The sequence below is a fragment of the Ornithorhynchus anatinus genome, chromosome X3, assembly GCF_004115215.2.
Source record: "Ornithorhynchus anatinus isolate Pmale09 chromosome X3, mOrnAna1.pri.v4, whole genome shotgun sequence".
Lineage (NCBI taxonomy): Eukaryota > Metazoa > Chordata > Mammalia > Monotremata > Ornithorhynchidae > Ornithorhynchus > Ornithorhynchus anatinus.
The window spans coordinates 27,429,413-27,455,664 of NC_041751.1; the positions used below are offsets into that span (position 1 = coordinate 27,429,413).

Below are 26,252 nucleotides of genomic sequence, written 5' to 3' on the forward strand. Positions count from 1 at the left end.
TACACAGTCTTTTGAAAATGCCTAGGTATTCAAAGTGTTATAGTTTCTAAGACAGTAAATGAACACAACGTTAAGCTTTGGGGAATTAGGAGTTCTCTTTTGAAGGTTTAACTCTATTGTATGCCTAGTGTGTTTACTCTTGCAAAATAAAATGGAGAGGGTCACAATTTTGGAAATATAGCCAAATTCCAAGTTCTAATTGTCTTCCAGAAGTGATCTGAAATACTTCCTTTTTCATCCTCAAGCTTCTCATAAGAAACTAGATAGATGTGGTTTTCCTAACTCATCAATTTAAATTTAGTTTGGTTTAATTAACTCTGAAGGAAAAGTCATCAAATTAAGCGAGTATTTTTTTGGAGATATCTTTATGTGTGATTTTCCTGTTTTGAATGTAAATATTATGCCACACAGCTTTGCTTTTTTTAAACAACAAATCTTGGTTAATGATTCTTCAATTTCTTGACTCATCATTTGAAAATATTTTAAAAACATTGTATTCCTTTGGTAGGGTTAATTTTTCTTTCTGGCTGTCTTTAGTGAATGATATTTCATTATGGCCTCTTCTAGTCTCTAGTAAATGAAATCCTCAGTGACCAGGATGAGAATCTTTGTGATGGATCAGTCTGTTAGATTAAAAAGCATAGTGGTCATGGTTAATTTTCTTCAATTATGTAAACCCCTTTTATTCCCCAAAGTTCCAAATTTCTTTGAGCCCTCTTTCTGGTGTTCATCACTGAAAGACAGCCCTTCCCAAACCAACCAAAGGGTATCCTACTTGCATAAGGGGGGGGATCAGTTTTTTGCAAAGCACAAAGATGAATCCCTCCAAGAGGGTACACCCAAATCAATCGGTGCTATTTATCGAGTGCTTACTGTGTGTGCCCAAATTGAAGGTCGCGATCTAACAATCCCAAAAAAGATATTTTATCAGACTTTGATTACTGATTTTTTTTTTAACCATACCTTTCGTGCTTCTCAGGGTAGCTCAGACTTATCCACCCCAATCTTCACTGACGTTCTTTCCCTTGGATAGGAAGGAATGGGTGGCACAAATGATTGATTGTGGGTGTACAAGTGAAACTTGTAGTTGTGTGAGTACAATTAGATGAGTCAAAAGTGGCTGGTCCACTCTTCTACCAGGGCCCCAAAATGTAACGAAGCTGTAGTAGAGCAAGTAAGGGAGATTTTGCTCGTTGCAGATGTAGGGTAGTAGGTGATGTGGCCCCTTTATACTCAGTTATGTGGGTAAGATTAAGATGCCAGGGTAAAGCTCTCCTTGAATAATTTATTATTGGATCCAATTTTATCTGGTTTGTTTTCTCTAAATATATTCTCTTCCATTGTCCTCTATAGCTTCCATTGCTTTGGATCAAGAACACCTGATTTTAAGTGACTCCTTCATAGAGGTAGCTGAATCTGAAATTCCAATATCTCAAGTAACTGAGGAAAGCTCCCTGATGCCTTCTGTAGTCCAATCCAGGGAGATCTCAGGGATAAATTCCTATGTTGAAATTAGTTCTGAGGACTCTTTGGAAGATTTTAGTCCTTTGAAAGATCCAGTTGTAATTTCTTCGGAAGATACTGATTCTTTTGAGTCAGATAGCTCTGAGGATGAGAGTAATCAGGTTTTTCTTTCCAGTGTGAAGGAGAATCCTAGGGAGTTTCAGGAAATCTCATTTAAATTGGGAAATGAAGGAACATCCTTCTGTAGTGTGCAAACCAACTACTATGGTGTACCACCACAGTCCTCTGGATTAAACCAAGATTTTGAAGCAGTAGGGCCGGTGCCATTAGGGAAGTATTCCGATAGCGAGAAGGATTTTGGCCCTCAAAATATTCAGGGGCCCACTTCCAAAGTGGAAGCGGATGCAAAGAAATTCTTGGCTAGCCGTAGCTACGAAATGCAGAGGATGGTTGTAGAGGAAATCTCCGTTAGTCCTGAGAGCATCAACAGTGAATTGAATGCCAGTGGTGGAAATAATGAAGTGGGAGCTTCATCCGAATTCGTAGTGAGACCCAAAATTAGGAACCGAGAGTATTTAAATAGATTGGATCAGAATGATGCCCTGTCTAGTGATGAGGAGGAAGGTTATAGTGCCAAGAGATGGAGAGGGAATCCAGAACCTCAGCCAAGCACCTCAGGAGTGTCCCTGGGAAGCAGTGCAGGAAAACAAGCTCCCAGGATGTTCTTTGGCCAGGGGAACAAGGCAGGTGAGAGAAAGGAAACAGCACCTGCTCAAATCAATGCAGAACATGAAATTTTGCAAGAGGAGCAGCCCGTTGGAGATGGTGCTACAGCTTGGAAGTGTTTTGAAGCTGATCCCAAGTCCAACACCAATGTTGAAAACAGGTAAGATTTTGCGCTATTCTGAAACTGGAGTTTCACTTCTGTTTTTAAACTGTAAATTGAAAAGTAGAAGCTAAGAAGTACAGGGAAAGGGAGTTTGCCCTACATTCAGCATGCTATTATGCCAAAATTGGAACAGATATGGCTTTTTTGGTTCTAATTTCATTTTCAACACAATTGGGCAGAGTTGATAACTCTCCACCAACTTTCCCCACCTTCCATGTACGCTCTCTTCACCCGATCCTCCCCCAGCTCACACTTTTCATTCTTCCCAAGCCCACCTTCTAACAGTACCTGACAGTCAACTTCCCCATCTCTGTCCCCGCACTTGGACTGTTTCCCCAGCCTGGAATCCACCAGACCACAGATTGCCCCATCTTCAAAGTCCTCCTAAAATCTCATCTCCTTCAGGAACTCTTTCCCCCCAAATCCTTCACAACACCCTAATCGCATCAACCCAACAGCCACCCTCTGAACTAATGTAGTTTATATTATTCCTGTCCTTTAGCACTTAAGTATTTGTGCTTGGCTCCAGTATCTGGTCCCGCCTCCCGACTGTGATATCAGAGCCTCAGCTTGGGCTAAGTGAGGAATGGGTCTGAGTTTATTTCCGAGTGGCAGTGCCACTCAGTAGTCTGCCCAAGTTCCCTTCTATTTCAGCCCTAACCCAGCCAACCGTGTCACAGCCTCCTGCCCTGCATTGGTAGTATTTCTTAATCCAGGAAGTCCTCTGAACTTTGCTGGACTTTGTTTTATTTTTATATTTATCAATCATTCGGTGGTATTTATTGAACACTTACTATGTACAGAGCAGTATTCTAAGCACTTGGGAAAGTTTTGCATTTCTTAGTCTGTTTGTACTGCTTTCGACTTTTATCCTTCTTCCTCTACGGCCGTTGTTTTCTTGAAAGAATTTTTGTCTGTCTCCCCCATTTAATTGTAAGTAGTAGTAATCGTTTTTATTAAGCGCATCCTCTATGCAGAGCACTGTCCTACATGCTGAGGAAGATAGTAGGAGTCGGTTTCATCATTTTGCAGCTCTACCACAATCCCCAAATTGGAAATGTTTAAAAATCATTCAAACATAAATTTTACTGACTGTCTTGAAAATGTAGATTATTACATCAGGAAGTAATATCTGTAATGTCCCACCACAAATGCACTTTTTTTTTTTTGAGATAGCAAGGGAAAATGAAAATTTCTGAAGCCTAAGTTATGGCTGAAGGTTGTGGCTTCAGACTGTAGTCATAGTCATGGTATTTATTAAGCGCTTACTGGGTGCAGAGCACTGTACTAAGCACAGGGAAAGAATATTTAGTTGGGATTTAGACACGACTGCTGTCCCTCAGGGTGTCCACAATCTTATTTTTTTCCCAGTATTGTTTCCAGAAAAAAGTTATTCTCATGCTAGAAGCAAATTGCTCCTGAGAAGATGCTGATTTAAGGGTCTAGGCAAAGTTTTAAGAAGTGAGGATTTGTTTTTTGGGGGTTTTTTTGGTTTTGTTTTTTGTTTGGTTTTCAGATACAATCAACCTGCCTTTTGGCCGGGGAAAAAACAGTTTGATTTTTCTTTTGAGGATAGGGAATGATTTTGAAGAATCTTTTCCCATATTACTTGCTGTTTTCACTGAAAGATCACTTTCACTTAGGTATTTCTGCATTTGATGGTGTGATCAATTCCAGCTGAGTACCAGTAGTTGCAAAGCACAGAAGTCAAAGAATAATAATACAGTTTGTTGAACGGGCAATTTCTAGAACAAGCTTGACAGCCAGGAAAAAAAATCAAGCTGGGGATTGAGATAGACTCTTTAAAAGTATTTATCAGTCAATTGGTATATGGTCAGAGAAAGAATGATCTACCATGCCTGAGGTCTCAAGCACTTGATGATGGAGATTAATCGATTGTTGGTATCTGAGTGCTTCCTGTGTGTACAGCACTGTCCTAAGCACTTGGGAGAATGCAATACAGCAGATTTGGTAAGACAGGTTCCCTGTCGACAAGGAGCTTACAGCCTGGAGGGCTTTTTTTCTGGCCATAAACACACCCATTTCTTTAAAAAAAGAGGCACATGGACCCTTGTCAGGAAGCCTCGACAATCGTTCTTGAAACTTCCTACGTGAAGGAAAGTAGGTGGGTATGTAAGCGAGATTCTGCTTACATTTGCATGTATACGTAAACACTTACTCTGGCAAAGATGCATTTCAGTAGCTCTCTTCATGAGCCTTTATACTTTGCAGCAGTAATTTTATTTCTGCTCTCCCAAAGTATCCCAGCTGCCAAAGAAAAGCACTTCTTGCATGGAGCCAACCGAAGAGTGAAATTGAATAGAGTCATCCACTCCTACTCAGTTTCCTATTGCCGCTGGCTCAACTAGTGTTTTAGTGGTAGGGGGTTCTCCTCTGACATCAGCAGACTAGAGCACAGTGAATATCTTCCTTGCGGACGTGAAGGGGGGGAAGCATAAATTCTTCTTCTATTGAGTTTGTCCGTTGCTCTGTGGGGCAGTTTACTTTCATTTAAAAAATTCAAATGTTGATTGGTGTGGAAATTTTTGCAGTCGTGTTTTTGTATACTGGCTCTAGGTGGAAGAGCTCTCGTTAAGAGAACAGCCAAGAAAAAAAGGCTTTAATGGATTGCAGAGATTCTAAAATTGTCAATGGGAGTGGGGGGAGGTGGGTAAAATCCATAATTTATTTTAATATATAAGCATGTGGAGTGTTTCCTTTCTAACCCAAATATTTTTATCCACGCTGCTCTTTATTCTGAAGAATCCTGAAGTGATTTACAAACCGTACATAGAGATCACTTAATCACTACTGAAACGTGAAACTCTCTGGGGTAAATGCAGCAGTTGTATAGTATTGCTCTGGGCTGTTTGACAGGAACTAAGCACCACCTTATTAAATTGCATCTGCAGGGGGAATTTTAATAGGCAGAACATAATTACCCGACTTGGAATTGGACCAGGCTGCTGAGATTAGCAGCCTATACTCCTGTGACATATACCCTGAGAACTTTAATAGCTGCACTTCCCTGGAAGAGTTGCATCCCCTGAAATCTCTGCCCTCCCTGGGTTAGCCATTTCCTACCAACCTGAGGGAAGGAGTGCCACCTGCTGATCTATCGACACCACTTCCTCCAGGACTTGGGTTTTCCCTCGAGTTTTCCCATCCCTAAATGAGTTTGGCTTTACTCTGCTTAACTGGAAAATCGTGCACATATCATCTGGCAGAAGGAGATGTGTCAGGAGATGTCAGGCAAGTTATTCAGCCTAAATAGGAAGCTCTAATTGGGGTTGGAGGAATCGCATCTGTGAAAATAGTGTTTTGACCTACCCTACCCTACCCTAACTTGATGTTCTAATCGATCTGCAGAATTGACGGCTTGCTAAATCATATTATGCGATCGGGTCGTTTAAGACTCAAGGTTCTTTCTCAAGTTGCACACACAGAAGGCTTTATGGACTCTAGGGGATTGGGATTAGGGTTTAAATTTTGAATTTCCTGAGTTGACAGGAAGTTGTTTTTTCAGATTTAGTGTTAAAGGAGATCATTTTTTCTTTGCCTCCTTAAAATAACTTTTCAAATAAATGCTAGAATTGAAGTCTCATTGTCTTTTGGTCACTCTAGGATCTCGTATTTGTGCCTTTTTTGCTCTACTGTACGTTTATGTGCATATATACCCACTATAGTATATTTTCCATTACTACAACTCCCACTCTGCTCGTGGCATGAGCTTTTACCTAGATGGGTAACTCTTTGCACCGGTGTTTTAAATGATATTTCTGAACATGAAGGTGAATCCCATCACAGAATAAACAGGGATTACCTAGATAAAATGCTGCTGCCTTTGAAAGGAGATCAGTACAAAGCAAACTGTCTAATTGGTGATGGCTTACATTTTGCTAAGTGATGGGGTAGATAAAAAGTAATTCCATACAATAGTCAATCACTCAGTAGTATTTGAGTGCTTTCTGTGTGCCCCGTCAGTCAATGGCATTTATTGAGCGCTTACTCTGTGCAGAGCACTGTACTAAGCACTTGGGAGAGTACAATATAACAGACACATTCCCTGCCCACAACAAGCTTACAGCCCAGACAGGGAGGACTGTCCTAAGCACTTGGTGATCCTCCACAATATACCACAATGATAGAGGAGCCATTTCCAGATTTTAAGAGGTTCTAACAATTTGGAGCCGGTGCAGTTGGGGGACTTTTCAACTGCTTGTTAAAAAGATTTCAAATTCAGACTTTAATTTTTGGAGCCTAGTAAGGTAACCAGAAGATAGGCAGGAAGTCTACAGCTTGATCAGTGATTTGATATGCAGATGAAAACCTGAATTAGGATTGTTATTGCTTCTGGAATCCCCATTTTGCAGATGAGGGAACCGAGGCACAAAGAAGTTTTGTGACTTGCCCAAGGTCACACAGCAGATAACTAGTGGAGTCAGGATTAGGTCCTCTGAGTCCCAGGCCCATTCTCTTTCCAGTAGGCCACCTTGCTGCTTAACCTCTCTAAATTTTGATTTCCTCATTGGTAAAATGAGGGTGAAAATCTTTCGGCTACCTGTCTTTTAGTCTGTGAGCTTTGTTCGGGACAGAGACCATCCGATCTGATTGTAGTATATCAACTCCAGTGCTTAGGACTTAATGGGTGCTTAACAAATACCATAACCAATGAACCACAGTTTCCAAATTTAGCGTAATATCTCCTCATGCTTTTGTCTACTAGATTTTATCATGTCAAACAAAGGAGCAGTGAACATGTAGAGGTTTTCATGCCACTGATAGGAATTTTTACACGACTTTGGATACCTTGTGCAATGAATTACAATAAAGCGACGAGAAATAGTCCTCTCTTGATGCTCAAGTCTACCCGCCCCACTGAACTCAACTCCCTTGGACCTCTCCTCCAAGGGGCCTTCCCTGATTATTCTCTTATACCACCCCCCGCATCTATACATTCCCCAACGGTCACTTCAGTACTGCTGAGTTAAACATTTACCTACTCAAATACCTGGTTTACCTATGTATACTCTACACTCTATTGCTTCCTCCTACCTGTAACTTATTTTAATATCTAATTGGGTTCCAATCCTGGCTCTGTCACTTATCTGCTGTGTGACCTTGGGCAAGTCACTTCACTTCTCTGTGCCTCAGCTACATTATCTGTAAAATGGGGGTTAAGATTGTGAGCCCCAAGTGGGACATGGATTGTGTCCAACCTGATTACTTTGTATCTACCACAGTGCTTAGAAGAGTGCCTGGCACATAGTAAGTGCTTAACAAATGCTAAATACACACACACACACACACACACACACATATATATATATATATACATATATACCTCCCCTACTACATTTTCAGCCCTTTGAAGGTAGGGATCAACAGTGCTTTGAACTCAGTAAGTGCTCAGTAAATATCATTGATTGACAACTGAATCAGATTTTCAGGTAAGGTTAAGAAATTTGATAGAATTTACCCCATTTACTAAACTTGAATTACTAAACTTGAATGAAATGGTCTGCATCCTCAATTCATTGTGTGGCTTACAAGTTTTTTCATTGTAACTCACTGCTAACTGATTCCTGATTGTTAGAATGATATAATGTTAAATGCATTGTTTTCTTTCTTAAATTTGCAGCCCTGAATGCGTTGATCCGAGCAGCTCTGAATGCGTTGACCCGGCCGGGTCGAGGATGGAGCTACCTTCTTTGTATGCCGATGAAAACCTTGAATCTTCAAGTGATGAGAGCTTTGAAACGCTTTCTGTCCGAAGACAACCTGAAACTGAATTGCTTCTGAGCAGTGACTCAGAAGAGAGTCCCGAATTCCCTATTCAAGAAGAGTAAGTTCTTATTTTGCATCTTGTTGGTATTAAAATAGCTCACCATACTCAGTGAGTGCTTCTCTCTACATTGAATTTTACCCAATATCTCAAGCTCATTTTTCCATAGGTTGTTTTGATAGCATTGATTAGTAGTTAAGCAGACAGGTATAAGGGAAATCAAACCACAACTTAAGTACATTATTAGAATTATTATTATTATGCTTTAAGTCCTTACTCTTTGCCAAGCACTGGGGTAGATATAGGGTAATCAGGTTGTCCCATGTGAGGCTCACAGTCTTAATCCCCACTGTACAGATGAGGTAACTGTGGCTCAGTGAAGTGTCTTGCCCAAGATCACACGGCAGATGAGTGGCAGAGCCGGGATTAGAATCCGTGTCCTCTGCCTCCCAAGCCTGGGCTCTTGCCACTAGGCCATGCTGCTTATGCTCTATAGCTGAATAAACCCCCACTGACTACAGCTTCAGTTCACCAGAAATTCAGACGATGTTCTCCAGCGTTGGGTTAAGTTCAGCTTTCTCCATAGCCAGTTCACTTTGTGCAAGTCAAGACCCAGGAGTAAGAATTGTGGAATTTGTTAATCCCTTACTATGTGCCGGGCATTCAGTCATTCATTCATTCAGTTGTACTCATTGAGCGCTCACCATGTGCAGAGCACTGTACTAAGGGCTTGAGAGAGTACAATCCAATAATAAACAGTCACATTCCCTGCCCACAATGAGCTCACAGTCTAGAGGCGGGGAGGCAGACATCAATACAATAAATAAAATTACAGCCATGTACATAAGTGCTGTGGGGCTGGGAGGGGGAAAGGCACTGTACTAAACACTGGAATAGATACAACATAAGCAGGTTGGACACATTCCATGTCCCACATGGAGCTCATAGTCTAAGGGGCCTCTTAATATGGGAGGGCTAGTCAGTAACTCTTAAGGTTTTAGATTTTGCAGTGTGGTCTAGTGGAAAGAACTTGGGTCTGGGATCAGATGACCTGGGTTCTAATCCTGGCCCTGCCATGTGCCTTCCATGTGAAATTACAGTCACCTAATTTCTCTGTGCCTCAGCTACCTCCTCTGTAAAATGGGTATTTAATACCCATTCTCTCTCCTACTGATATTGTGAGCCCTGTGTGGATCAGGGACTGTCCCTGACCTGATTATCTCATGTCTTCCCCAGAACTTAGAGCAGTGTTCGACACACAGTAAGCACTAAACAAATACCACAATTATTATTATTATTATTTCACAGAATTCAAAGAATGTCATTAAATAACGTGTGCTGTGCACAGTGCATTTTCTGTGTCCTTAGTTCTGTTGAGTTTTACTTTTAATTTTTGCCTCTAGAGTGTAAGCTCCTCGTGCACAGGGAGTGTATTCACTGACTCGATTGTATTGTATTCTCCCAAGTGCTTAGAAAAGTGTTCTGCGCTGATTAATTCCACTCTCTTTAGCCATATGAAAGATCAAGTGGCTTGCACGGAGAAGGAGTGTGGCTTAGTGGAAAGAGCCTGGGCTTGGGAGTCAGAGGTCATGGGTTCTAATCCCGGCTCCACTACTTGTCAGCTGTGTGACTTTGGGCAAGTCACTTCACTTCTCTGTGCCTCAGTTACCTCATCTGTAAAATGGGGATTAAGACTGAGAGTCCCACGTGGGACAACCTGATTACCTTGTATGCCCCAGTGCTTAGAACAGTGCTTGGCACATAGTAAGTGCTTAACAGATACCATTATTATTACACAGCATCAGAGCAGTGTCCCAACCTGGTCCAAATGACTGCTGAAATTCAGAATGATTCATTCTTGTTCCATTTTGTGCTGAAAAAACCCCAGTAATTTTGGACTTCTATTTTTCCACCCACACTACTGAACAATTGAAAAGAGAATTGCTGGTGTTTCATATTTTGAAATCTTGCTTTCTGAAGACTTTCCTTCACTCACACAGGCATATGAAGCATTGCAAAGTTAAATAGTTGTGATATATTCCCAGAGAGATTAGAAAGAAAGATGATGGATTTTTTTTTCCCTTGTAAGGAGTAGATCAGAAGTGAAGATGAAATTTTTCTTGGTGCTAAACTGAGTTTAATCTTTTTAAAGTTTCACATAAGCTTTTCCTAAGACTCCTTTATCAAGATTCATTGAAGGGGCAGAACACAAATGGATGATTTATGAAGTGTAATTATTTTCATTTACCTCTTTCTTTCCCCCCAAATTACTGGGAATCTATCCAGTTTGCCTTTCATTTATCCCTAAATGCAGGCCTAATTAAGGCCCAATTTGATCACTTTCAAATGAATGTCTAATCCCTGCATAATCCTGGAGCTTCAAGATTCACTTGGAGTGTTGGTGGTATCAAAGGGCAGTTGTAGTCGTTCTGGTTTGGGTAGACTGATCTACTGCAATATTGTCTCTCATACCTGCTATTCTGTTGTTCAGTTTAGGAAATTAAAGCATTTAAGAAAGATAGAATAGACATAGAAAGGGATGTCATTCAAGCAGAGTAATCAGCTCATCTTCAGTTTTCTTTTTCTTTGGATTCTTTATGATGCACGTTTGTAGCTTAAGGCTGGGGATTAAAAGCCAATTTTAATGAAGTAACTTGTTACGGTAGCCCTTTGCTCCAAAGTTGTCTGCTAGTTTGTTATAAATCTGCTATATCAAGGTCTTGACTCAAACGTTAATTTGTGAGAAATTTAATTGCCCCATTTTGGCCCATTTAAGTAAAGTATGTTGGGTTAAAATTATGTTGTGTCCATTGTGCCTGAAGAAGATGATGAAATTCACCTGTGTGACCAATCTGGACCCATTGCACGCCCCACCGCCCCCATCCCCAGTGCTGACCACACTGTGCACACTCAAAGGCTGTCAGCTCTTTCTGATATTTTGCAGCATCAGTTACTGTTTTCCCTTTTGCATCCTTGTCTCCTGGTACTTACAGAGGCTTAGAAATCAGAGAAAGATATGGCTATATGGGTTATCTTCACCATCATCTTCATCAGTATTGAGCATTTTCTGTTCACAGAACATGATACCAGGTGCCCAGGCACATACAATCAAAGGAGAAGACACAGTTTGTGCCTTCACGGAGTTTATAATTTAATGGCGTAATAATAGTGTCTTTTGAGCATCTACTGGGTGCAGTGCTCTGCACTTAGTACTTGGGAAGTATAAAACAGAGAATCAATTGATGGCTTTTGCTAAATGTTTGCTGTGTGCAGAGAAATCAATCAGTGGTATTTATTGAGTGCTTACTATGTGCAGAGCACTGTATTAAGCACTTGGGAGAGTACATTAGAATAAGTAGACGTGATGCCTGCCCTTAATTTAAGGAGGTTACACTCTCCCTGGGGAAACAGACATTGAAATAAGGTACAGGAAGGGGAAGCATCAGATTATATCACTGTGGGCAGGGAACGTGTCTGCCAACTCTGTTATATTGGTACTCTTCCAAGAGCTTAATACAGTGCTCTGCACACAGTGCTCAATAAATACCAGGGATTGAATCATAATTGCAGAAGTGTGGTGGGGGTGGCGTGAGTAGCCAAGTGCTTATCGGGTACCGACTCAAGGCAAAACTAGGGTGGGGATTAGATTAATCAGGGAAGACATTCTGGAGGAGATGTAAGTTGAGAGTTTAGAGGAGCATTAAGATGGGAAGAATGCTGGTCTGTCAGATATGAAGAGGGAGGGAGTTCCAGGCAATCAGTGGTATTTATTGAACACTCACTTTGTGCAGAGCACTCTACTGAATGCTCAGGAACGTAACTCTGTCAAGTTAGACCCGATCCCTGCCCTCAAGGAGCTTACAGTGTAACAGGGAAATTTGTTTTGCAAAGTCAAAACCAGTAAGTGGTTAAGCTGAAACAGTGTGAATTTAGATCTGAAAACATAAATCAAGAACTGTCTGTAAGAATGAAAGGAGGACTCCTAACTGCACTGCCAAGGTTCTTGGAGCTGGAGGAAAGAGACCAGGGACAGGGGTCAGCCCAAGAGTGTGTGTAGGATATGATCCCAATCAGTCAATGGCACTTGAATGCTTACTATGTGCCGGGCACTGTTCTAAGTGCTTGGGAAGAGTACAGTACAACAGAATTAGCATAATGAGTTTACAGTCTAGTGCGGGAAACGGGCATTAGTGTGAATAAATTATTTATAATAAATAATTTAAAGATATGTACATAGCAGGAAAATTTGTATTCAGATTGCTTTATAGCATGCCTTATAAATGATGAGAATTTCCTCCGCACATTTTCAGGTTTCACCGTTTCCTTGTCACTGGGGGTTATAAAGCCAGGCAGATCGACTACAGATGGTGCATCCTTCGATATGATATTCTTTTAGCACACTTTTGCAATGGTGCTGTTAATTTTAATGCCAGTATTTTCTTATGATGCTTTCTCATTTTGTATCTCTATAAAGTACCTTTATCCCTCTCAGGGTCACACCTGGAGAGTTTCCAGTCCTCTACCAGTCATGAGCACAGGAGGGAGAGTCAAGCAGAGGTCTACCCATTCCATTCCTAGCTTGGGCAGCGGCTAGTGAGTGGAAGGCAATCTGTTACAAGTCAAAACTCCCCCGTGCTGGGCAGCAGAGGCACGGGAGCGAGTCGAGGGCAGAGATTTGTTTACTGCGCGGAAGGAGGCAATGATAAACCACTCTGTATTTTTACCAAGAAATCTCTACAGATCCACTACCATAACAATTGCAGGTGGAAGTGGGGCGTTTTGGGCGAGATGTGTCTATGGCGTCACTATGGGTCAGACACGACTCGACAGTAGAAGACAACCCATCGCTTAGAAAAGTGCTTTGCACATAGTAAGCGCTTAACAAATACCATCATCATCAACAACAACAAAGGACCTTTATTTAAAGCCACTTTTCTTCCCTTTGAAATTTGTGACTTGAGTAGAATGGTTTAAATTCCTTTAAGTTTAGTACAAGATAATGACAGAGCTATTTACAGTAGCAGGTCTCGTGTCTCTTTGGCAGATGGTGACTTTTTGCTGATTAGGATGTGAAAGATAGCAGTTTGAAAATGTATTATGTACATAGACGCAAATACCTCTAATTCAGAATCGTTCAAAATCTGTATATATTTGCTATCGATCGAGTAACTACATTGTGTGTTTTGTCACTTTTTTATCTATTGCTTTGATCATCAGTTGAAGCACTTTACATTTTTTCCTATGGGAAACTATATTTATTCAGCACTCTTTTAACCTAACACTTCATGGGACCAATTAAGGGTGTTAAACAGGATGTAATAGAACTGCAGGAGCTAGCTCATATTAAAACTTTAAAGCACTTTACAGAAAATTTGCTGCTTTATTTCCCTCTGAATTTAGCTTAATTAATTGTGAAGAGTATTTATGTTTAGTACAGTACTCTGCACCCAGTAAAAGCAGTCAGATACAATTGATTGAGCACTTAAGCTATGCAGAGCACTGTACTAAGCACTTGGGAGAGTACAGTGGAGTTTTGAGTTTAGTAGTACAAACCTTTTGTGTCTCCCCAAAACCACATTTTGGTAAACTTGGTTCACACTTTTCTTCCCACCAATCTCTTACCAGAGATGGTAACAAAGAGCTGAATAAATCAAAATTCCACCTCTTCCTTCCCCTGCAAAAAGGGAAAGACAGATTTTTCAATCTCTGGATAGAGAATTAACTGCATGTGGCTATGATGTTGAAGAAGAAAAAGAAAGTCCCTAAATGTTACAATTGCCATGTCTTATGCTGTTGAGTCGTCTCTGACCCATAGCGACACTGTGGACCCATCTCCTCCAGAACGCCCCACCTCCATCTGCAATCGTTCTGGTGGTGGATCCATAGCGTTTTCTTGGTAAAACTATGGAAGTGGTTTACCATTACCTCCTTTCACGCAGTAAACTTGAGTCTCTGCCCTCGACTGTCTGAGCCCAGCACAGGTGAATTTTGACTTGCACCAGATGGCCTTCTACTCACCACTGCCCAAGCTAGGAATGGAACGGGTAGGCCTCTGCTTGACTCTCCCTCCCGTAGTCGAGAGTGGTAAAGTACTGGAAACTCTCCAGGTGTGACCCTGAGAGGGGAAAACGTTACGATTAGGAAGAGAATAAAAAGCAAAATATAGTACAAAGAACTTTTGGGGGGATGTAAGCATTTCCTTAAATATTTCTTCATTTTTCAATGAATTTGATATTAGTTTCTTTTCCTCTCTAAAATGTAAGGCTCCAGATCTCGTTGGAGGAAGCTGACTTGACTTTGGTGCATATTTGTGAAGCAGCACCAAGTAATATCGAAGATGAAAGTGACCCCTCCGTCATAGGAGAATTTGGGGGGGATGATGACATTGAAGATGACATCAGTTTTGGTGACGATTTTGATTTGGAGTGGAGGTACATATTATCTCTCTATCTCAGTTCCTTTCCAGGCGATGATCGCTTTCTTCCTATATGCCTCCATTTCCTCATCTTTCAAGTAGGAATGATAGGACATTCCCCAAAATGCTTAAACAATTGAAATTAGAAATGCAAAAGCCCAGTGAGCTATGGACAACAAAGGTCATTCATAAAGCAAGAGAACTGTTTGGTTTTATTTTATGATGGCATAATAGTTTGTTAAAATTTAATTTTCCTGCCACAAGCAATCGATCAATGGTATTTATTGAGCACTTACTGTGTGCAAAGCAATGTATAGTAAGCACTTAGGAGAGTACAACATAACGGAGTTGGTAGATCTATTCCCTGCCCACAGGGGGCTTATAACAATGAAACCAAAGAGGAAATGATTCCTATTGATGTAAGTACAGTAAATGGACAGAACTATCACTAATGGATTATATATATCTTAGATTGCATTTGTTTTTGGCTTAGTAGCAGCAGTGACCAACCCAAGTAAGAATTTATGCCACAGAATGATAAAACTTGTTCATTTTATCTGTTTTACAAGTTTTTCTTCTCCTTTGGGAAGGAATGGCTTAAAAGAGTTTCTGTGGGCTGGTAAATGTCAATATATGTCCATGTAAAGCTGAACTGTACACTTTTATCATTATTTCTTCAAAAAGGCAACTTCAGAAAATTCCACAGCCAAGTACTACTTGTATTGAAAAATCAATCTTTCAATCATTTCATCTGTTGGGGAAAATATAATATACTATTTTAAGGAGCTTGAGTTCCCCCCGGGGGTTAAAGATCTGCTGTCCAAGGTTACTTTGTCATTCTGAGTTTTCAAAAGAGCTGGTCAATTTGACACACACACCCCTATATATAAATGGATATAGGTGTATCTTTATATATTTATATAGATATATCTTTATATAGATATATAGAGAAATATACAGTATTACAAGTTTTTCTTTTCTGATATGTAACAAATTATGGAAGAATATGCCATACTGTGTAGTATATTTTGATCATTGATGGCAGAACCTTATCTATTTCACTTTGTGATTTAATCTCTTGTATGATAAATAGCTATTTAGCAGGCATGGTTACACAATAATTACAGAATAAATCTCCGCTGAATACTTCATAGGAGTTCCTTATTAAATTCTAGACTACAGGGCAGCCCATATGGTTTTTAATAAAGAATTCAGAACTATAATTATGAATGTATAAAATCGCTGACTTGTGAAGCCCTTGGGTTTTTTTCATTACAACATTTTCCAAAGGAGATCAATCTGCTTGGCTAATTTAAAAAAAAAAAAAAAGGACAAGCTGTGAGACAGTGAAAGGACTTGCTTTCCGAGTTCTGGCTGAATGCTCAGATTCATATTTTTGTGTGTGTGTCTTTGAGTTTAGAGTGGCATTCCCCTATTTTAAGAGGTAAAGAACAGGCATCTGGAAAAGAGATTCCAGAGGAGTTGTCCAGGGCGATCGAGGGGAGGAGAGAAGTTAATACATGTAGTTTGGCTGTTGTCATTCATCACTGTTGATGGTCTGATCTCACAGAGAAATTGATTTCAATAACTGACAAGAATCAGGAGCATCGTTTTCTTTGAAAATTAGGCTAAGGCAAATTTTCATGATTCAGTATTCGGCAAAACCCTACTGTCACCACCTTCAGGCTAGAAATAAAACTACTAAATGAGAATAGTAACAATAATAGTATTGCAGAGTCTTGGATTTGTAGAGAAACCTGACTGCGAGCACATCAAAGCATTGTATTTTTATTGGTAAGTGACTGTCAAATGAATAGACAGTTCATTCACGTGCTCTGAGTGAGGGTGAAACACTTTCTAGGAGGTTGTCTGATGTTCTGGAATTTGTGTGGATTCCAAAATAATGCAAGCATATATTTCATTCCATTTTAATTCTTACCACAATTAATTCGTTAGCTAATCCAAAATCCAAGGAAAGAAGGTTCAGGCCACTGACCACATTTGAAATTGTGTTGGGCAACTAAAGGTCCTTCTGTTGCAGTTAATAGACATTTTGCTCAAACTGACAAGAGTTCAATTTCTATCCTGCACTGATACTGTACAGGCATAATAATATTGTGGTATTTAAGTACTTATTATGTGCCAAGCACTGTACTAAGTGCTGGGGTAGATAGAAGATAATCAGATCCCACATGGGGCTCGCAGTCTAAGTAGGAGGGAGACCAGGCATTGAATTCTCACTTTGCAGATGAAGGAACTGAGACACAGAGAAGTTAAGTGACTTGCCCAAGTTGCACAGCAGGTACGCAACAGAACTGGGATTAGAACCCAGGTCCTATGCTCTTTCCACTAGGCAACACCGCTTCTCATTTTTACATATGTATATCCCAGGATACATAAGTATGATCCTCAAAAATGTGGGTGTATGGTGTACTAACATATTTAGAAAAGTAATTTCCCATACATTTAAATGTAATTTGTTAGTTTCCTGTTCCAGAGCCAATGATAATGATTGTATCATTATAGTCACACTTATTAATTTCAATATGCAAATGTTGGGGAAAATTATTGACACTGAGAACTGTTAAACTATCAAATGGCTTCCCAGAAATGTTCATAGAATCTTTATCAAAATATTTCAAATGAAACAAGAAACACTTGGAAAGCACAGACTTGTTGGGCGTATATATTTGGGCAAAGGATGATTAAGGTGAGTTGCCCTCTATATTTGGAATATACCCAATTCTATAAGATAGGAGGTATGTTTTTGCAAAACCCAGCGTTAAAGCTTACACACACGTGGATCCACACAAAACATTTCTTCCAACACTGCAGCCTGCTGTTATCCAAAAAGGCTCATCGGTTTGGACGAACCTTCCTAATTCGCTAACAGCGTTCTAGCCAAAACACTTGGCGAAAAGAACACGTGATACTCAAACTGAATGCGTATGCACTACTCGTAATATTTTAGTTACCTGGCTTGTAAAAACAACCAAATAAATTCCCGGTTAAGAAGCGATTTCCTCAAGATACATTGACTCTGTGTGTCTGAAAATTTGTCTGAGGTTGCCTCCACATTTTAGACTTAAGGCATGAACATCTACAATTTAGAGTTCATAGACTGTATATGTCTCCTTTTGCTAAATTCATTCTTTCAGTTGTATTTGATGAAGATAGGAAAATATGAATACCTGGGATTCAAGTATCACAGGCATCCTCAGACTTCCGACACGATCTGTTTAAAGTCAGAACCAATTTTCCCAAAGAAACAATGTTTTAAGTGAGGGATCGGTTCCTGACCCGAGATCAGATACCCTGTTTTTACACATAACTACCCATCTGTGTGGCCTAAGGGAAAGCATGGAACTGGGAATCAGGAGAATCGAGTTCTAATCCTCTCCCTGCCACTTGCCTGCTGTGGGAACTTGGAAGGTCACTTAACATCTTTGTGCCCCAATTTCCTCATCTGTATGAATTGGGATTAAGTACCTCTTTTCCCTCCCTGTTAGTCCCTTATCCCACACTAGGCTCAGAGTCTATGTCTTGTCTGATTATCTTGTACCTACCCCAGTGTCTACCAAGGTGCTTGTTACATAGGAAGTGCTTATTAAGTACCATCATTATTATCTGCTCAATTACAAATGAGTAATTAGCTACATTAATGCATTTATGTTGAGTCACGGAGGTTCCAAGATCAGGTAGCTGACATCTACTTTATTAGTATAGTAAAATGAATGTGTCTCCCGGGAGACTCTGCCTGGTTATCAGGTAACTAACTTCCTCTCCCTCTCCTTTCCCATTCTAACTCCACTCCTCCATCTTTAAAAGCCCCAGTGGAGGAGTAAATGGGAGGGAAAGTTTAAAATCGTTTCTCTATTTCTCTATGGCTCCTATGTATTCCTTCTATCTACCCACCAAGCTGCTTCCAGAGCTAGTGCCATGAAGGAGGCTAATATTGAAATTGATGCATTGTAAAGCTGAAAGAACATGGGCCTGGAACTCAGAGGATCTGGCTTCTGATCCTGGCTCTGCCACGTACCTGCAGTGTGACCTTGGGCAAGTCATTTAACTTCTCTATGCCTCAGTTCCCTTATTTACAAAATGGGAATTCAGTACCTGTTCTCCCTCCTACTTAGACTGTGAGCCCTTTTGAGGGGCCTGATTATCTTATGTTCACCCCAGCACTTAGTATAATGCGTGGCACATAGTAAATAGCAAATAGCATTATTATGATTATTATTAATAAGAAACATTGTAAGTACCATTGCCTTTGCTTGAAAGAGCTTTAGTCAAAGACTATCTAGTGTCTTACTTATAAACCCCAGATACCTTAAACCAGCTTGAACATTTGTTTCGCCTAAGAGGTCGTAAAGATTAAAATGGATCAGACAGTGATTCCAGTTACAGTATGATTTGTGTAGTTATTCTGTTGCTTCGTTCATGGCAATGTCCCTCTAGTCGGTAAGGTCGTTGTGGACAGGGAATGTATCTACAAACTCTGTTGTACCATATAGTGTCTTGCACACAGTAAGTGCTCAATAAATACCATTGATTGATTTGAATCACTGAACAATAGAGCACCTACAGTGCTGTGCACCACGTTCTTGGGAAAATACAATAGAAGGATGATATCTGTCCATAGAGAGCTTACACTCTAGGGAAGGCGCTCCCCTCCATTGGCTTCCCACGTCCCGCCACATAAAGCCCAAACCACTCACGATCCGCCTCAAGGCCCTCTACCGTCTCTTCACCCATTCGTCCTCACAGTTCTCCTTTTGCTCCTCCCAACCTTTTGGCTATCTCTCTTTCTTGACTCTTCCACCTCCGTCCCCTTTCTCACGCTGGTCCACCAGCCTGGAGCTCACTCCGCCAACCGGATCCATCGGATCACAGCTCTCACCACAGTCAAAGCCCTCCTAAAAGCCCACCTCCTCTAAGAAGCCTTCCCCAAATAACTCCCCACACACCAAAACAGAGCAACCCATCAGCTCCTTCTAGCCACTTAGATATTTATTGTGTTCTCCGCTTTAGCATTTATGTTCATATGTATGCTCGATTGTAGTCGATTGATTTATTCTGATTAATCATTCGTATACTTTTTGTACGTCCATCTCCCCCGTTAGAATGGAAGCCACTTGTGGGAGGAAACATGTCTCCCGTTTTTGTTGTGTTTTCCCTAAGTGTTTAGTACAGTGCATTATACTCGGTGGGTTCTCAGTAAATACCGGTACCTTACAACTAATCAGTGAATGGTATTTGTCTTTCATCGAGAGAGTGTAGCACTGTGCTCTGCACACAGCAGACACTCAACAAAGTTCCAGTGTGGGAATAAGCTGCTTGGGTGACAGACCACTGCACTACTGCTTAATGTACCCTTGCTGCCTAACTGTGATTTATGCTGATCTTCAAGGGGGCGTGAGGTTTGAAAACTGCAGCTCCAGGCTGCTGCTGGTGATGGTGCATTAATCTAGGAGCGAGTGGTCAAGGGGACAGAACGAAGTTTCCCTTGGCTTATTTGCCCAAGAGCACACTGTTTGCAGTCTCCCCTCCCCTCCTCCCCGGCTTCCACCTTTCAGCCCAGGGCAAATATCAGAGTTGAAAGTTTCCTCAGCTCTTCTAAGAGCCAAGATGATGGCAGGATAGGAGGTGCCTGGCCCAAGTAAGTTTTCATCAGACATACTTGTATTGAGGGGCCCCATGGGTTCATGGTACTGTTTTGGGCCAGCCTTTTCACTTTCTTCAAGGTTTTAGAGTTTTCTGCCTAAAAGTCGTCCGTGTTAGTACTACTGCCCAGAAGAAATTATTTCCTAAAATGTCTTTTTAGGCTCTTGGATGAATATGAAAGCAGATATGGAACTATCCCAACCTTTTTTCCTGAAGATCCTGACATTCTCAGCTATGTGACGATGGAAGACCGCCTGAACCAGGCTATGGAGGTACCTCTTTAACTCTGTTTTTTGTACATGTGAGAAAAATGATCAATCTGTGAATGATGTTTGAGTGCCTACTGTGGGAAGTATACTCTGCCAAGTGTTGGGGAGAGTACGAAAGTTAGTAGACATGATTTCTGACCTCAAGGCATGGCTCTGGGAGTCGGAACGTCCTGGGTTCTAATCCTGGCTCTTCTGGGTGACCTTGGGCAAGTCACTTCACTTGTCTGTGCCTTACTGGTAAAATGGGGATGGAGGCCGTGAGCCCCACATGGGAGAGGGACTGTGTCCAACCCGATTTGCTTGTATCCACCCCCAGTGCTTATCGCATAGTAAGCACTTAAATATTACTGTTATTACTATCATTATTACTATTGTACTTGTTAAACACTTGTAATATGCCAAGCACCGAGGTTGGTACAAATTGATCAGATTAGAGACCGTCCCTGTCCTCACGGGGCTCACAGTTTAAATATGGTCAGGCACTCTACCCCCCTTTTGATGTTTGTTCCATTTTGCCACTTCAAAAAGCAAAAGGTTAGTCTCGGAGGCTGACTGTGGATTTGGGAAATAATCCATTATCATTCATGCGTGTGTTTTGGATTTGGCCCAACTAACTGTTTCTACTTTAGTAAACCTATCTGCTTCAGCATCTATCAAATGAAAATACTACTCAGTCACCTGGTTCAGAAATATGACATAATAATGAATGGGGTTGCAGGATGCTTTGATATGTGCTGTATGATGTCTTGAGTACTCCAGGTGTTATTGTAATTGAGCTTATTAACATAACGTGCCCACCCCTCTTATGCCTAAAGCTATTCCTTGGGAGTAAGGTATATTGGAAGAAGTGTTACCCCTTTCGAATCAGTTGAGTCCAATTGCTGCCTGTATTACTCACTCATTACGCTCTGTGCCCTAGTGGAAACACAACTGTCAGGGACAACAGAGTGCAAGTGGTGCTGTGCCAACCAGTAAGTACAATTGTAATCTGTTCCTTCATGCAAGTTTGCATTCCCGGAGTATTTATGACTTGAGCGAGGCCCATTCATCCTTTAAGACCACAGACTCATCATCATCCAGCCATTTGAGGTTTGCCTGCACTGTGTCTTAAAAGCATTTCCACCCTGTTTTTGGTTATCCTATTTCAGCTCACTAGAGAGCAGTGGGTTGGGTAGTTTGCTGTCATTCATTCCTCCTCGCACGTCCTTCCCAGCCATGGGGGAATGTGATAGTATTGCCTTGTGCTGGCAGACTGATGCTGTTCCAAGGCCTCATTGTTTGTGATGCTTTCTGTTAAGTACGGCACAGCAGTAGCATGGATGGAATTGCTCTAGAAATTGGATATCGATTCAGCACACTCTTCAGCCCTACACTAAACCTTCACCAGGAGTAGTCGGAAAGAGTTAATGTTCCTGCTAAAGTACACACATTACCAAGGTATTGAGGTACAAGTCACACATGCCCCAATCCTTCAGGTTCAAAGCTGACACCATAGAGGGTGAGATTTTTTTTTTCTTTTAATAGTGGGTGTAAGGGTGGCTGACCAGATCAGTGCATGACTGATCAGTACTTCCATAGAGATGACGATTATCACAAGTTCCTCTTTAGCCATCAAGCATTCCAATTTACCTATTTAATTTTATAGACGCCTACCATCAGCATTTAAACACCGATATATTTTTGGCTTTGCTTTTTTTTTTTGTCCGATTTCAACAAATGCATGATTCCCCTGTTTCATGACCTGTCTATATCTACCTTCATGTTCCTCAAATGTTCCATTTGATTTCTTTCACAGTAACAATTAGTGTCTTGTGCATTTCCTCATTCACTATTTCCTTAAGCTCTTTTTACTCTCTTCCCCGTCTTTTTAGTTTTTTAATGATAGTAGTCTGATGTCATTTGGGTTCAGGTGAAGTCCATCTATTCTGAACAAGTTCCACCCTCATCAGAAGGTTCCCCCTCCCCCCCCCCCCCATTCCTGTTGTATCTAGATCCTTCTACTTCGCACCATTGTCTCAGCCGTGCATTGAAACTCGAGGGCTGCGAACATGGAACCAGCAGCATTTCAGGGAACATTCCCATTGAGGTCCTGGATTTTTAATTCTCCTACCTAACAACCTCAATTTGGCTTCCAGGCTCTTTCTGTTATATCTTCCCTGTGCTATTTGTCCCAACGTATACCGTGATTACCAGATCCTCCCTTGTCCCCTCCAATAGTCTATCTGGAAGGTTTGTAGATCTGCTACCTTAGCACCTGGTAGGCAAGTCACCAGGAGCTCTTCCTGGTATTTTTCCAGAGATTTCTTCTGCTGTTCTCCTTAATTGCCATCAGGGCTTCCAAAGTTGTATCTATTGTCAATCATGAAATCTATTTAATGCAGTTCAGGGTTGAGTGTCTCCCCTTGTGGCCAGTGATAAACCTTGACCTTTAAAATAAATGTCAGTAATGTTTACAATTTGGCAGTTGATCAGAGGGTTGATTTAAAAATGTGAAAGCAAAGCAATGGTCTGCAGTAGCTTCTTAAAGTACCCAGTGCACATTTCATCTATTAAGTTCAAAATAGTATTTAAAACAAAATTGCCTCCCATTCATTAAAAATAAATGCTAGATAAAAATGATGAGCGATTTTTATGTAAATTAAGCAAAACAAATTCTCCTCTTCAACACAACTTAGGAGTTGTTTTGTGGTTGAATGACTCTATTGAGATGCAGTTTTAGTCACAAGAAAAAAATTTCTACAGTTGGCTTATTTTCTTTATGAAGAAATTATCATTCAAAGTTTACAACTCCCCAGGAAAAAGCCAATTGAGAAGCTTAAACATTGCATTTTTTAAATTGGTCTTACAGGTTATTCTTCATTAGGGCTCTGACCCACTGTTTTTCAGCACAAGTTCTCCCCAACGTAGCAGTTAACACTTTTTCTGTCAAGTGTTTGTGTGCCACCAGATTTTCCTATTGGGTTTAAAGCATCTCAATATCCACACTTTTACTTATCAATTCAATTTTCATGGCCTCTTTCCCCAAGATGTTTTTCATTCTTTTCTAACTTCTGTTTGATCAATCAATGGATGGTATTTATTGAGGGCTTACCATGTGCAGAGCACTGTACTAAGCGCTTGGGAGAGTACAAAGCTACAGAGTATTGCCTGCAATGAGCTTACAGTCTAAGGAACGAGCTTACAGTGTTTAAATGATTCTTTTCCCTGCTACATGGAAACCAAATCCTTTGTGCAAGTGGAAAACACATTTTCTTGTGGCAAGGTATTCTCAGCGATGGCTTTCTTGCCTGTTTTCCAGCCCTAACCTTCTGCTTCTTTCCCCTTCCATATTTAGCTAGTCCGGAAATTCTAACCCATTTCTGTCATTCTACTTGGTCTCAGGATGGGCTTTGCTCGATTGCTCTTGAGCTTCTGCCGCAGCCTCTATTTTGGCCCATCTTTATCTTGCATTTCTAGGCTTCCATGAAGTCCTGCTCGGGAAACATTAAAGAAGGTGGGGAAGAATGAGGGTCATTGGCTTCGGCTGAGAGGATGGGTGACTTCCACCTCCCTCCTCCCCTGCCATGGCACAGCTGCCTCCTGATGGCAGCTGGGTCCTCCCCTTCCCCTTCTGGATCCCTCTCCCCACCACATCGAGTTTGAATTCGCTTTAAGAATATACCCTATGCAAAGCCCAACTCACTTCAGAGAAGCAGCATGCCCTAGTGGATAGAGCACAGGCCTGGGAGTCAGAAGGACCTGGGTTCTACTCCCAGCTCTGTCACTTGTCTGATGTATGACCTTGGGAAAGTCACCTAACTTCTGTGCCTCAGTTACCTAATCTGTAAAATGGGATGAAGACTGTGAGCTCCATGTGGGACGGGTACTGTGTCCAACCTGATCAGCTTGTATCGACCCCAGCACTTAGAACAGAGCCTGGCACATAACAAGTGCTTAACAAAGACCATTTAAGGAAAAAAAACCAACTATTTCCTAAACTGTTGGCACTGGCATGAACTCTGTGCAATTCCCTCTTAAACCCTATTTCTTCCCCTTTATACCAATCATTGCAGCTATATTTGAGAATCCGATTTGCCCAAACCAATTTTTGCTAAAGCTCACTTGTCTTCCCTTCATATGCAATATTTCATTTTTCAGTGACTTCACTTTCACATATACTGCCAACTCTTTCCTTTTCAATAAGTACCTGCTGTTTTAAGTGATTTAATTAATACCTTAACCAGAATAAATGAGATGACTTTCTTAGCCACCATTTTTATTCAGGTTTTTTTCTTAATACGAATGTTTGACAAGTATATATACTTGTTTGTTCTTCAGTTTAGTAACCAGGATTTTCCTTTCTGCTAAGAATCAGGCAGAGTCAGATTGATAGTTGTTGTTTTTTTTCTGGATTCTTTTCCACCTGATTTGATTCTGGTAAAATAAATCATCCATAAAACACTCATTCTTTTCTTCACTAATATCATTTAAAGCTGTATGAACATTTCACAGTGCTGCTAGAGCAAATATTGAAGATAATTTACTGTCAAGCGCTTATCAAAACAGAAAAGTAAAGCAGTTCAAAACAAGGGGAATAGTTAAGGGAGGGAAGATAAGAAAAATAAGGCCTGGTGCATTTTATAACCAACCCAGAAAAGGCACGCCCACAACATGAATCTTATGTGTCTACTGTAATTCCAGGCATAATATAAACTCTTAAAATGATAAATATTCAAAGTCAAAAGGAAAGATAATTTTAAGTTTGAACATTGCTTTCAATTTAAAGTCACTCTATGCCCTGATAGAGGACCAGTGACCCTATGTCTTCATTCTCAGCATTTATTGAGTCCTATGGAGTGCAGAGCACTGAATAGGCTCTTCAAAGCATACAATTAAAGTTGAAGACACAGCCCCTGTCCTTCAAGGAGCTTACAGTCTAACTGGGGAGACAAGCTACAGATGGTATAGATATAATGGGTTAGAAAAAGGAGGAAACCGCAGAAAATACTGGTAAAAACAAAAAGGCCAGGAAATGGCTGATCAAGGAGTGGTGATTAGACAGCCGGTGCTCTCTGAAGGAGGGTTTTTGTTTCTTTTTCCCCCAGAGGAGCAGATTTTGTGGGAGGTAGAGAGTTCCATGCAAGGGGAAAGGTATACACAGTGAGTTGGAGACTGAGGAGTTGGAAAGCTGAGCTGGGTAGTTGAGTGGAGTGAAGAATGTGAGTTGGGTATACATAGCAGAAGAGGAGAATGGAAAGAAGTAAGGAGGAGACAGCTGGTGGAGAGCCTTAAATCCAATGGTTGGGGATTTCTGTTTGATTCAAAGAGAAAGAGCTACCCTTTGGAAGTTTTTAGGAAGGGAATGATGCATTCTGAATGGAAGACAGGAACAGGAGTTGGACGCCAGAGTGTTTGATAGACTGAAGGGGAGAAGCAGGGAGATGAAGACCATTGATTGGTTGGCTGAAGCGGCCTTGTAACAGAAGTGTAAAAGCTTTAAAAGGATCTTCCAGAATTACTAATCTTTTTTTTTTTGCTATTACTCATCATCATATAGCCCTGATACTGAAGAAATCCAGAAATTAATAATCCTGAAATAACCAAGCTTGGCTAATACTGTCAGCAACAGCAAGCTGTAGTCTCATCTAAGCTAGGGAAAATAAGAGGAGGTTGAAAGGAACAGAGTTGAGGAGAGACTGGTGTTCAACTCACATTCAACTTGTTCGCTCATCATTCTTCCTTCTAGTTTCCTATTTTTCTGTGTTTTGATTACCCCAAATAATTACA

General features: G+C 40.9%; 1 protein-coding gene and 1 non-coding gene across 5 annotated transcripts in view; both read left to right on the forward strand.

Moving 5' to 3' along the window:
• The window catches only part of PJA2 (praja ring finger ubiquitin ligase 2), a 53,086-nt gene that overhangs the window by 21,044 nt on the left and 5,790 nt on the right, over positions 1–26,252 (forward strand). For all 4 annotated transcript variants that reach the window (XM_016228511.3, XM_029054122.2, XM_029054124.2 and 1 more), the window contains 4 exons: positions 1,354–2,350; positions 7,995–8,198; positions 14,402–14,569; positions 20,378–20,489. In XM_016228511.3, coding sequence (XP_016083997.2) covers positions 1,354–2,350; positions 7,995–8,198; positions 14,402–14,569; positions 20,378–20,489 — 1,481 coding nt within the window. The remainder of the gene's footprint in view (positions 1–1,353; positions 2,351–7,994; positions 8,199–14,401; positions 14,570–20,377; positions 20,490–26,252) is intronic.
• LOC114807754 lies at positions 12,621–12,758 on the forward strand. Its single transcript, XR_003755828.1, has one exon. It is a non-coding gene; the product is annotated as a small nucleolar RNA SNORA7 (small nucleolar RNA).